This window comes from Chrysochloris asiatica, unplaced genomic scaffold (assembly GCF_000296735.1).
Source record: "Chrysochloris asiatica unplaced genomic scaffold, ChrAsi1.0 scaffold00393, whole genome shotgun sequence".
NCBI classification, from domain to species: domain Eukaryota; kingdom Metazoa; phylum Chordata; class Mammalia; order Afrosoricida; family Chrysochloridae; genus Chrysochloris; species Chrysochloris asiatica.
In genome coordinates, this window is record NW_006408911.1 from 466,174 (window position 1) to 479,073 (window position 12,900).

At 35.5% G+C, this 12,900-nt stretch overlaps 1 protein-coding gene across 1 annotated transcript in view; it reads left to right on the plus strand.

Moving 5' to 3' along the window:
• The window catches only part of CLASP2 (cytoplasmic linker associated protein 2), a 251,562-nt gene that overhangs the window by 69,809 nt on the left and 168,853 nt on the right, over positions 1–12,900 (plus strand). The window contains exon 8 of the mRNA XM_006876589.1: positions 4,991–5,137. Within this exon, the coding sequence (XP_006876651.1) occupies positions 4,991–5,137 (147 nt within the window). The remainder of the gene's footprint in view (positions 1–4,990; positions 5,138–12,900) is intronic.

The window sequence follows — 12,900 nt, forward strand, 5'->3', positions numbered from 1 at the left end:
AGATTACAGCATTCAGTATGGGTTGCACCTCACTGTTGTAAAAAAAAAAAAACAAAAAAATACTCACCACTGGACCAACAAATAACATGATAAATGATTGAAGTTGTCAAAGACTTCCTTTCGCTTGGATTCATTATCAGTACCCATGGAAGCAGCAGTCAAGAAATCAAATGACATATTGCTTCAGGCAAATCTGCACAAGACCTCTTTACAATATTCAGGAGCAAAAATGTCATTTTGAGAACTAAGGTGTATCTGATCCAACCCATAATGCTTTCAGTATCCTCATATGCATGTGAAAGTTGAACAATGAATAAGGAAGACTGTAAAAGAATTGTTGCTTTTGATGTTGGAGAAGAATATTGAAAGTACCACAGAATGCCAGGAATACAAACAAATCGTGTTGGAAGAAGTACAGAAAGATTGTTCCTTATATGTCAAGATGGTGAAACTTCATCTACCGTACTTGGGACTTATCAGGAGGGACCAGTTCATGGAGAAGAACGTAAAGAGGAGGTTCGGTGAAAAAGAAAAATCCCTCCAGCAAGATGAATTGGCACATTGACAGCAGCAATGGGCTCATACATTATAATTGTGAGGATGGCACAGGACAGGGCAATGTACTGTTGTGCATAGGATCTCTCTGAGTTGAATCCAACCTGGTGGCACCTGACAACAACCAGAAAAATGAACAAACTTGTTTTAGAAGAAGTACATCCAAGGTATTCGCTAGAAACAAGGATGATGAAGCTTGTTCTCACTTGCTGTGGACATGTTGTCAAGAGGGACCCGTCCTTGGAAAAGGTCAGAATGATTGGGAAAGTAGAGTTAGCAAAAACCAGGAAGATTCTCAGTGAAGATGAATTGTCATAGAGGCTGAAACAATGGGCAGCAGTGATTGAGGATGGTACAGAACTAGGCACTGTTTCATTTTGTTGTACATAGGTTTTTTATGAGTTGGAACTGAGTAAATGGTACCTAAGAACAATGTAACAGCAGATAAATTGTAAAACGTTTTTAATGTTAGTGCCTGTAATGATGAATTAGCTTTATGAATTCTTTTATAGTCAACAATAGAAAAAAAAAACTTATTGGAAATGGCTAACAATTATTTCCCCCTATATTTATAGATTTGTCTATTTATAGTGTCAGATCTTTAAATTTTACTTTATCTGAAGCTGTGTTAGTGGGTGCATAAGAATTTAGGGTTGTGATTTCTTCCTGGTGATTGTTTTGTTATTATTACTAATTTGTTTGAAATTAGTAAGGATCCTTGGTTAAAGCACTTAGCTGCCAACTGAGAGGTCATCAGTTCAAGCCCGCAAAGTGCTCTGTAGGAGAAAGATGTGACAGTCGACTTATGTAACAATTTACAGTCTTGGAAACTCTATGGCAGAGTTCTACTGTGTCCTGTAGGGTCGCTATGAGTCTGTATTATTCAGTGGCAGTGTGTGAGTGTGTGTGTGAGTGTTTAGAGCTTCACCAGCCTTTTTTTTTTTTAGTGTTTGGCATGGTCTCCCTTTCTCTTAACATTTTATTTTTAACCTTTACCAGTTGTCAAGTTGATTTCAACTCATTGTAACTCCAGGTGTGTCAGTACAGAGCTGTGGCTCCATAGGGTTTTCAGTGATTGATTTTGCAGGAATGGTAAATCTCTAGTCCCTTCTTGTGAAGTACTACTGGGTGACTTTAATTGTCATCCTTGTGGTTGGTAGTCAAGCATGTTTACTTTTTATACTACATAGGGACTTTTTTTTTGAGTCCTGGTGTGGCGCTGCGGGTTAATGCGCCAGACTGCAAAGCTGTTTGAACTGCAAGATTGGCGGTTTAAGCTCACCAGTTACTCCTTGGAAACCCTATTCAGGGTCACTATGGGTCGGAACCGACTCAACGGCACTTGACAACAACAGCAACAGGGACTTTTTAACCATTATGTGACCTTACATCATTTAAGCAGCCTATATATTCTTTTCTAATCTTAGTGTTTTGCTTGGACTATTTAATTCATTTATACTTGAGGTATTTATTAATTATTTTACTGCTTTATAATTTTCTACTTGTCCACATTTTGTATTTCCAATTTGTCCTTTTTCCTACTTTTTTTTCAAGTGAACAAAATAATTTTTATATTTATCTTTTATTCAGTTATGTATACTTTGACTATTCTTTTAGTGGTTACTCTAGAGTAAGGATTGACAGACTATTGTCGGCAGTCCAAATCCAGCTGCTTTCCTGGTTTTTAAGTAAAATTTATTGAAACATAGCCATGCCCATTTCTTTACATATTTTATATCACTGCCTTTATGCTACAGTGACAGAATTAAGGAGCTGCACAGAGATAACAGGTGTGTGACAAAAAGTTTGCCAACCCTGCCCTCGGGCACTAGTTCTTAAGAAAAGGTAACAAATCACCTAGAAGACTTGTTAAAATACAGATTGTGATCAGGCACCATCCCCATAGTTTCTGGTTCAGTAGGTTTTTGTTAGAAGTAGGCGGTAGGAACCACACTTTGAAAACCTCTACCCTAAAGGTTAAGGAGCTCTGGTAGCATAGTGGTTACGAATCAGGCTGCGAACATTACGTTCAGCAGTTTGAAACTACCAGGTGTTCCGCAGGAGAAAGATGAGGCTTTCTGCTCCCGTAAAGATTTACAGCCTTGGAAACCCTGTACAGGGTCCCTATGAGTCGGAACCGACTCGGACCCCACGGCATATCACCACCACCACCCTAGAGGTTATATAGTATGTATCGCTGACTTATTACAAATTAAAATAAATTACTGTTATTACTTTCCCAGTATTGCTATAAACCTTAGAGCCCTTTAACTTCATTTGCTTGCCTCTTAGAAGCACTATTTGCAGTAACCTGAAATTGGAAACAACCCAAATGTTCATCAACAGTAGAATGGACATTAATAAATCGATGTACAGTCATACAGTAGAAAACCAGGAATGAATGGATCTTTCAAACATATTGAGTGAAAAGAAGTTAGAAACCATAGTACATATTTCATGCTTCTGTATATATAAAGTTCAAAGATGGGGAAAACTATGTTTTAAGACTAGTTAGCTTTAGGTAGGAGGTAATAACTGGAGATTCATGAAGGCACTTATACAATGCTGATAATATCCTTTTATTGATCTGGATTCTGGCCACACTAGCAGATTCATTTTGTAAGTTATTTCATTGAACTATGTTAGGATTTGTATTGTTTTCTGGTCCATTTTAATAAAAAGTTAAAATTTCATTTCTAGGGAGTTTTAGAATGTTAAGAGTTAAAAAAATATTTTTAAGGTAGAGAAGTGTTCTCTTTCAGTTCTTAAGTGTTGAAACAGGGGACTGATTTGCAAATGGAATACTGTTTCCATGGGAACTTCTGGCCACTGTTTCAGAGCCTATCTTTCTGTCAGTATGTTTGTCTACTCTGTCTCTCAGCTGTATTTTTATTTTTATTTGTTGATAGCCAAAGCATTTATTTGGGAATTAATTGTATTAGTGTTTCAAACAGAGCAATATATTTAAGGCATATATGTTAAACCCATTATTTTATACAAGCTTGTTGCCTAACAGTCTTATGCCAAAAAGAAAGGCGTGTTTTGTTTATTTTAACTAGGAATTTTTTTTATATCCTTTGAATTGTGTACTTAAGAAAAACAATTGCTGAAATGGAATATGGCTGTATATTTTTCTCCCCCAATGAATAAAAGTGTTAAAACTTGTTTGGTTTCTTTCTTTAGAATATATTTAATAGCTGAATTCAAAGCATCCCTTTGAAGGGATGTGCCATAGGTAATGGGAATAGAAAGAAAAGGAGAGATTCTGGCATATTGATCTGAAGCCTGTAGTAAGACTGCTTCTCTGCCTCTCCCATCTTGTTTGTCATGGTTAATTTGTGCAGGGTCCTGGAGAAAACCATCTTCTCAAAAGAGTAAAATGCATACATCTTGTGAGGTGTGTGAGCTTCATTTTATTTCCAAGAAGATGATAATAGTGTGGTTTCTCATAAATATTGTAAAAGCAGCTTTACTGAACAGTGTAAAATCATTTATGAGAATAAAATTGTTCAATTTCATTTACATGGCTAAATAAATAGCAAATTGTAAGTGCTCTGAGTTCATTATACACAGTAATGAGCACTGTGATGTTCTGTGCTTTACTGATGCAATAATAACCACTCCTGCAGAATATTACATTAAACCTATTTTTCTATCTGCATGAATTTTCACATGGATTAAATAAGAAAAAATATTTTGGTTTACAAACCTTTAGTAGTATTTAATGCCTTTGAAAATTTCATATAGAATAAGAATTGTAGCTGTACGGAGAATTTTTTAGATGCATGGAGAATTTTTACCTTTCATCTGGTTGTAGCTGCCATAAGATGATGTCACCTTGTAGCTGATTGGCTGTTGCAGCACCTAGGGCAGGGAAGAGAAAGAAAAATGCCGGCACAAACCTCAGTGGTGGTTCTGTGGCTGTTTCTGTCTATTTTTTGATAGAACCTTTCATTAGTAATGAATCTACTGTATTTGGCCATGTGAAACATCCTAGGGTGAGGGAAAATAAGAGCTTTCGGAGGAATGAGGCGACTGATTTGCAAACGGATCTGTGATTGTAAGTTGAAAAATCTTGGTGTAAGGAATAAGGCAGGGCGTGCTAGAAGATATACTATGGGAGGAGCTGACAAGAAAATGCTTACATGAGTAGCAAAAAAATGAAAATTGCTTTTTACTGCCCTTATGTTTGGTTTGATGTTGTAAGTTAATATATATATGTTGATAAGAAATTTCATAATACTTTTGATTTTAAGTGATACAGGGTTATTTTATATGCTGCTGGGTAATATATCAATGCTTATTAAAATAAGCTTTATTTTGTATTGTATATCCAAATTAATGATTTTATGTATGTCTGTTTGATATTTGAGTCTTATGAAAAAATGGAGCAAAGCTTAGTTATTTAAATATAATTTTCTAATGCTTTGTGCAGATAAAAGCTTTGATGATGAAGAATCAGTGGATGGAAATAGGCCGTCATCAGCTGCTTCAGCCTTCAAGGTTCCTGCACCTAAAACATCCGGAAATCCTGTCAACAGTGCAAGGAAGCCTGGTTCAGCAGGTGGCCCTAAGGTTGGAGGTAATGTAAATCCATTTCAGATCTCATGTGCATGCCCTATGCCCTTGATATGGCCACACATACTTAGAACTTCAGAGCAATATGTTTATTCATGACTGCAGCAGGATTGCAGAGCTGGAGATTCTGTTGCAACACACAGAAGAACATGGTACCTTTTTGATAATGTTGAGAATATCGTATATGACTATTTTCCATTAGAACATGTGTGAATTAGTGTTTTCTCAAGAGTGTGTATTTTTATCCTTTTCCTATGCCGGTTTTAAAGGGAGAGATATAAGTAAGTGGTTATGTTTTTGGATTTTGTTTTTCTTGTTGGTGTTTTTTTTGTTGTTGTTAGTATAGTGCAAATTTTTCAGATTAGCTATTCATTTTTAGGTGCTGTAGCTGTTAAAGAAATGTTTAATTATGTCATATTTTTACACATTCATCTAAGTAGAGACTCTTAAATACTACAGCATTAAAAAATGGTTGAAGACATTTAGTATTGAATCATATTTGCCACAATAGGAAATGGGTGATGGTCAAGTAAAATTGCCTCAAAAATTGTTTCTGAATCATAATAAATAGGATGAAGCTGGTTTTATCAAATTATAGAGAACATAGTTTGTTTTTTAATCATAGTAGAAATATTTTTTCTGGTATATTATTTATATTTAAAAATTTTTAAATGTACCCCCCCCATACTTATTTGAAAGCCATATTTCAGGTGTTAATTTCTGTTTGGTCTCAATGGTAGAATGAATCCTATCAGAAATAAATGTAACATTTAATGCTAAAAAGACAGTATTTTTTCTTTTATCTTTTTAATAAAATTGTATTTAGTTTGTTAATTTAGAAAAACAGCTTTTTCTTGATAACTGGAGGAAAAATGGTCTTTATAATTTTTTAGTTTTTCTCTTTTGGTGTTTAGTTCTTTTATTTAAACAAAGGAAATAAAGGTAAACTAGTTATTTTGACCAGGTTCTTTATGGACTAGTGTCCCCCTGATCCTTCTATATAACCAGAGTATTTTTGTGAAATACATGATATACTAACTATAGAAAAGCTATCATAAGTGTTTTGTTTTGTTTCTTTAGCTATCTTATGTGCCATATAGTTAGCAAGATAGTATGAGCTACATAAGCTTATAAATAAAATACTATTAAATAAAAATGTCTTAATTGATTTCTCTGGATTTTTTGAGTAAACTGTTTAAATTTAATTATTTTCTTTCTGTTAAGTATAGACACATGTTCTTATCCATATATTAGTCATGATACCTTGTTATATGTTATTTTATATTAAACATTTCTACTTATCTCTAGTAAAAATCTTAAAATTGTCATATTTTAAGATTTTTTGCTTTTATAACAGTGGCTTCTTTCATTTATTGCAAGGGGTTTATTTTTTCTTGGTTTTGAATTATAAATTAGTCTATTTTAATTCATGAAACAGTTTTATTTGACTTGAAATGAATTAACATTTGAAATACATGGTGATATGTAACATTTTTGTGAATCGCAGCTATTGGTTTATAACTGGCTGTATTTCATACTCTATTGCATTTTCTTAGGTGAAAATTGATATAGTTAATCTACCAAAGATCTCTTAATTTTGATATTAATCAAATTAATATCATCAGCCTTTTTAAAAGAGGAGAAACTTTCTTTACATGTGATATTTCCCTCTCCTTATTTAATGGTTTATAGTCCTACTACGTATGAAAATGTTAGGTAGCAGTCATCATTGCAGTCAGTAATTCATATGAATTCTGTCATTAGCATCTAGGCAGCAATTCTTTTGCAAACAATAAAGAAATGACCTTCTTTCTTCTTCTTTTTAGTCAATTCAGATTCGTTCTTTTTGTTGTTGTTACTTTTGTCCCAGTTCACTTGGTTCACTGCCCATTTTTCTATCTAGGAAAGAGCTACTAGCCAGATGATATTGATACTGCTTCTTAAAAAAAAACGCCAATCTTGGCTACAAATGCTTCTTTGAAAACTAACTTTAGATTTTTCTGGTCTTGATCGTGTGTGTAACCCTTTTTTATGACTTTCTATAATAGTAGTCTTATGTAATATTTATCCTTTTTGTGAGTGACTTGTTTCTCTCAGCATCCTGTCCTCCAAGTTCATCCATATTATGAGCTATTTCACAGATTCATTGTTATTCTTTAATGCTGCTTCATAGTAGTCAGTATGGACCAGTGTGTTTAGCCATTCTTCACTTGATGGGACATTTAGAATGGTTCTCTTTTTTTTGCTGTTATAAATAGTGCTGTGATGAACATGGGTGTGCATATAAGTCTTGAGTTTGTCTTTTAAATGAGTTGTGAAAAATTGTCCTTAGAGTTGTGGAATCTTTAAATTGGAAGGGCACTTGTAAGTTATATAGATCAGTAGGCTGTGTATAGCATTGCTTTACATAATATTCCAGAAAATTAACTTATCAATATTTATTTAATATATGCTCATGGATTAAAATTCAAACCAAAACTCACCTGCAGTACCACTACATGTAGATGTAATTGCTAATAGATTATGGCATACTATCTTCTAAATTACTTTTATAGTTATCTTCAAAATGTCAGTTTTGTCAAAAGAAAGTATGTGTTGTGTAAAAATATGTCTACCTTTTTCCTTACTAATATTTTACACAGACGGTTGTTGTTTTTTGGGGTTTTAAAAACTTTTATTGTGAATTGGGTAAAGATTTACAGAGCGAGTTAGTTTTCTGTTCAACATTTTGTACATATTTTGTTTCATGTTACTGATTGTAATCCCCACAGTGTAACATCCCTCATCTCACTTCTCAGTATGTTTCCCTTTTCCATTCCTCCTGCTTAACCCTTCCTGCCTTCCGAACTTTGTCCTTTTGCACATATTGTTGTTTTTATTTCAAGTGCTTGCTTGTTCTAAAGAAGGTATACTCCCCTGGTGTTACTCTTCACCTTAAAACCTACAGGGTCCCGGTGTGGTGCTTTAGGATAAGCACTGGACTGCTAACTGGGAAGTTGGTGGTTCCAAACCCACCAGCTGCTCTTTGGAACCCTATACAGGGTCGTTGTGAGTTGCACCATTTTGATGACATATAACAAAAACAAAAACACTATTATTTGCCTAAGGAGCTTTGGTGGTACAGTGGATTAACCATTGGGCCACTAACCACAAGATTGGAGGTTCAAACTCACCAGCCGCTCCCTGGAAGGAAAATGAAGCTGTCTGCCCCTGTAACGATTTAGCCTTGGAAACCCTACAGAGGGAGCAGGTATACTCTGGCCAGTAGGGTTGCAGGGAGTTAGAGTCAACTCATTGGCAGTGGGTTTGGTTTTTAGAATTGTTTGACTGAAAATTGAGCCACTAGAATGAGTTCAGTTCCAAGCCTGAAGGGGGGGTATAAGGGTCATAATTTTAGGGTCTCAGCAGTCTCCATAAACCAGTAAGCTTTTGTGATGTTGAGTTTGGTTCCCCACTTTTCTCCCACTTTCTAATGTGATCCTTTTCAGAGCAATCAGCACCATCTAGTTCTTCTGGTGTCAGGGTCTAGGAGTCTGAAGTTCACAAAGTCCATTAGACCTTTGGACTAAATGCTACCATGCAGTCTTTGATTTTCATCACTTTTCTTTGCTCTAGACAGGAAGAAGCCACCTTAGATGGCCACTCACTCACAAGCTTTTAAGACCCTAGGTGATTCTCAACCAAGTAGGATATAGAGCATTTTCTTTACAGTCTGTGTTGTGCCAGTTGATCTTGCTATTCCCCACAAGATTATGATCCTAGGTCCAGTGACTGAGCCCTTAGGTCCAAGGACTCATTTCTTCACGGTGTTTGGTTATGGCTAATACTGGAGGAATTTTAATTGTCATAGATTATTCATTGAAATCTATTCATGACTAAATAATACCTAGGTCACTTCTAGTTTATAGTTGCTCTTATAAATTCTGTCATTATTCTTGTATCTTTTAGTACATTTCCCTTGGAATAAAATTCTAAAATTTGTGGGATCAAAAGATTTGAGTAGTTTTAAGGGCCCTTTCAGTTTTGCAAAGTGTCCTCCAGAAAGTTTTAAGTCCATTCCAATTCCAGATATCTGAGTGGGGTCTCAAAATGTTTGTGGAAAAATGTAATTAAAAGATAATGGAATTCCTCCACGAACTTTTTGAAGCCTTTTTGTATTATTTATTTTCTATTGTCTGGTAGCACAGTGGTTACAGATCTGGCTGTGAACCGCAAGGTCATCAGTTCAAAACTACCAGCTATTCTGTGTGAGAAAGATGAGGCTTTCTGCTCCCATAAAGACTAACAGCCTCGGAAACCCTGTGCAGGGTCGCTATGAGTCGGAACCGACTCCACAGCACATAACAACAGCAACAACATTGTCATTAAGCGCTGTCGGATTGGTTGCGCCTCATAGGGACTCTGTATGGTACTTCTGAGGGTAGCTGGTGGGTTTGAACCACTGACCTTTTGATTAGCAATCCAGTGCTGATCCTAGAGAACCATACCAGGACTACTAAATTTAATAAGGCATGCATTTAGTTTTCATTATGTTGTATTTTGTATTTTGACCTTAGTGTGCTAGCCTAATATTGTTGTTAGGTGCCATCGAGTTGGTACTGACTCATAGCGACCCTGTGTACAACGGAATGAAACACTGTCCGATCCTGGGCCAGCCTCACAATTGTTGCCACGCTTGAGCCCATTGATGCTGCCACTTTGCCAGTCCATTTCACTGGCAAAGTGGTCCATTCACTGGGGGGGTCTTCCTCTTTTCTCTGACCCTCCACCTTACCAAACATGATATCCTTCTCCAGCGAGTGATCCCTCCTGACAATATGTCTGAAGTATGAGAGACGAAGTTTGGCCTTCCTGGCCTCCAAGGAGCACTCTGGCTGCACCTCCAGCACAGATCTGTTGGTTCTATTGGCAGCCCATGGCACTTTCAATATTGTTCTCCAACGCTATAACTCAAGAGCATCACTTCTTCTACAGTCTTCCTTATTCACTGTCCAGTTTTCCCATGAATATGATGAGATTATTGAAAGTACCATGGCTTCAGTCAGGTGCACCTTAGTCCTTAAGCTTAATATACTCATATTGAAATTGATTGTCATTTAAGCCAAAAATTGAAAAGCATATTATTGTTAGTGTGGTGGTTCTGTAGGAGTAATACTGGGCTATGAACAGCAAGGTTAGCTGTTAGAGCCTACCAGTTGTTCCATGGGAGAAAAATAAGGGTTTCTGCTCCTGTGAAGATTTAAAAACCCTCAGAAACCCAATACAGGGTCTTTCTATGTCAAAACCGACTTGATAACATGTAACAATAGCAACAACATGAAAACGCATATTTACACTGGTGTCAAGAGTGTTACCTTTGTCCTCTACTAAACTAGCAATAAAGTGAATTTGCGTAAATAGTTCCTTTATGAATTGTTAAGTGCTGTTGAGTTGGCTTAGACTCATAATGACCCGGGATAGTGTTTCCAAGGAGTGATTGGTAGGTTTGAATCACTCATCTTGCCATTTGTGGTCCAGTGCTTATCCCATAGTGCCACACCAGGAGCTCATTTTATGAATAACATTTGAAAATTCATGATAGAAAGATAGGTAAACACATTTCCTGTTCCTTTGGCATAACAATTTGATTTCTAATTTTTAAAAGCACTTCTATAGTATATTTAAGTAACAGCTTTTTGTAAGTAAACTGCATTTTCTATTAAGTAGTCTCTCGTTTAAACCCCCAAACCTCTGAGTTAGGCTCTTTATTCTCTTAATTTTATTGATGAACAGACTTAATTTGGAGAAGTTTAGTAACTTACTCAGGTTCACACATCTAATACATGGGAAAAACACAAAAACTACTTTGCTACTACCACCCATACCAATCTTACTTGGTAAGTAAAGATTCTTGTAGATTTTATAGCTCTGAGATTATTATCCATTGATAATGTTTACTATTTCTATCTCAGAGCCAAGTCATTGTATTTAACAACTACAAACAAATATTGTTCCCAGCAAAAAAAAGTATATAGAAATAAGAAAACCTGTAATTTTAAACATTGTAAATAGAAATGTCATAAAAACATTTTGTCAAAATTACCTTCTTAAAGTTCTTTTCTGATTTATAACATCCCTGTTATGAATTGTTTTGGTTCCTATTTTTAAAAATAAGGGTTGGATTAGATGACCATATAATCAATATTTCTTATAATAATATCAGATTTTCAGGTTAGTGATTTGTCACTGAGGTTAATATGTAATCATTGATACACATTATTGCACCAATCATCAATTCTCAAAGTTCTATTATACTCACTCACTCACTGAAGTGGGCAAGGTATTTGGTTCCTATTGTTGTTATTAGTACCCTTGAGTCAGTTCTGACTCATTGCCACCTTATATAGGGTTTCAAGGAATGACTGGTAGGTTTGAACAACCAACTTTGCGATTAGTAGTTCCGTGCTTATCCTACATTGCCACAGCAAGACTCTTTTCTCCCTATTGTTAAGTGCCATTGAGTCAGTTCCAAATCATAGCGACCCTGTATAGGGTTTCCGAGGAGCAGTTGGTGGGGTTGAAGCTCCTATCTAATATTAAAAGACTACTTTGAAATAGTTTTATCTTTCAATTCTTATAATTAGGGAATTACCATCTTTTAAAATTCAGTAATACTTACTCATCATTAGAATATTTTATATTTGTCTCCATCATTTATGTCTGACTTGCGATTTAATTAATATCTAAATTATCTTGTTTTCTACAAATGGTGGTAATCAGTTTCAATTTAAGGCTTTAAGTTTACAGACATAATTACAATATCTGCCCATATTCATTATCTACCAACCAGTGTTAATTATTGTTAGCATTTTGATCCTTCCATACTTTCTGTACTTTACTTTTTCACTGTAATTTACATGTTAGAAAATTATAAAGCCCCAAATAGGTAGCAAAATTGATGAAAGGATTGCCTTGGAAAAGAATGAAATACTAGTTTGTTGTTGTTGTTGTTAGTTGCCAAGTCACTTCCAACTCAGAGAGACCCTGTGCACAACAGAACGAAAACTACCTGTTTGTTGACTATTGTCGCAATTGTTACACGTGAGTCCAGTGCTGCTGTCACTGTGCCAGTCCATCTTGTTAGGGGGCTTCCTTTTTTCACTGACCCTCTACTCTACCAAGTATGATGTCCTTATCCATGGACTGGTCCTTCCTGATAACATGTCTGAAGTATGAGAAATGAAATCTTTCCTTCCTGGCTTCTCAGAAGCATTCTAGATGTATGTACTTCTTCCAATAGGTTTGTTTGTTCTTCAGGCAGTCTATGGTGGTTTCAATGTTCTCCAATAACATAACTCAAAGGCATCAATTCTTCTACAGTCTTCCAATTAGCCAACTTTCATAGTCATTATCCAATTTCAAATGTATCTGAGGCAATTGAAAATGCCATGACTTGAGTCAGGCCACGCCTTAGTCCTCAAACTGATATCTTTCCTCTTGAACACTTTAAAGTGGTCCTGTGCAGCAGATTTGCCTAATGCATTGTTTGATTATTGGCTGCTTCTTCTATGATTGTTGATATTGGATCCAAGCAAAATGAAGTCTTTAACAACTTTAGTCTATTCTCCATATTTTGTGACGTTATTTATTGGTCCAGATATGACTTTTTTTATTTCTTTACACTGAGGTGCAATCCATACTGAAAGCTGTAATCTTTGATCTTTATCAGTAAGTATCTTAAATCTTCTTCACTTTTAGCCAACAAGGTTGTATCACCTCCATAATGAA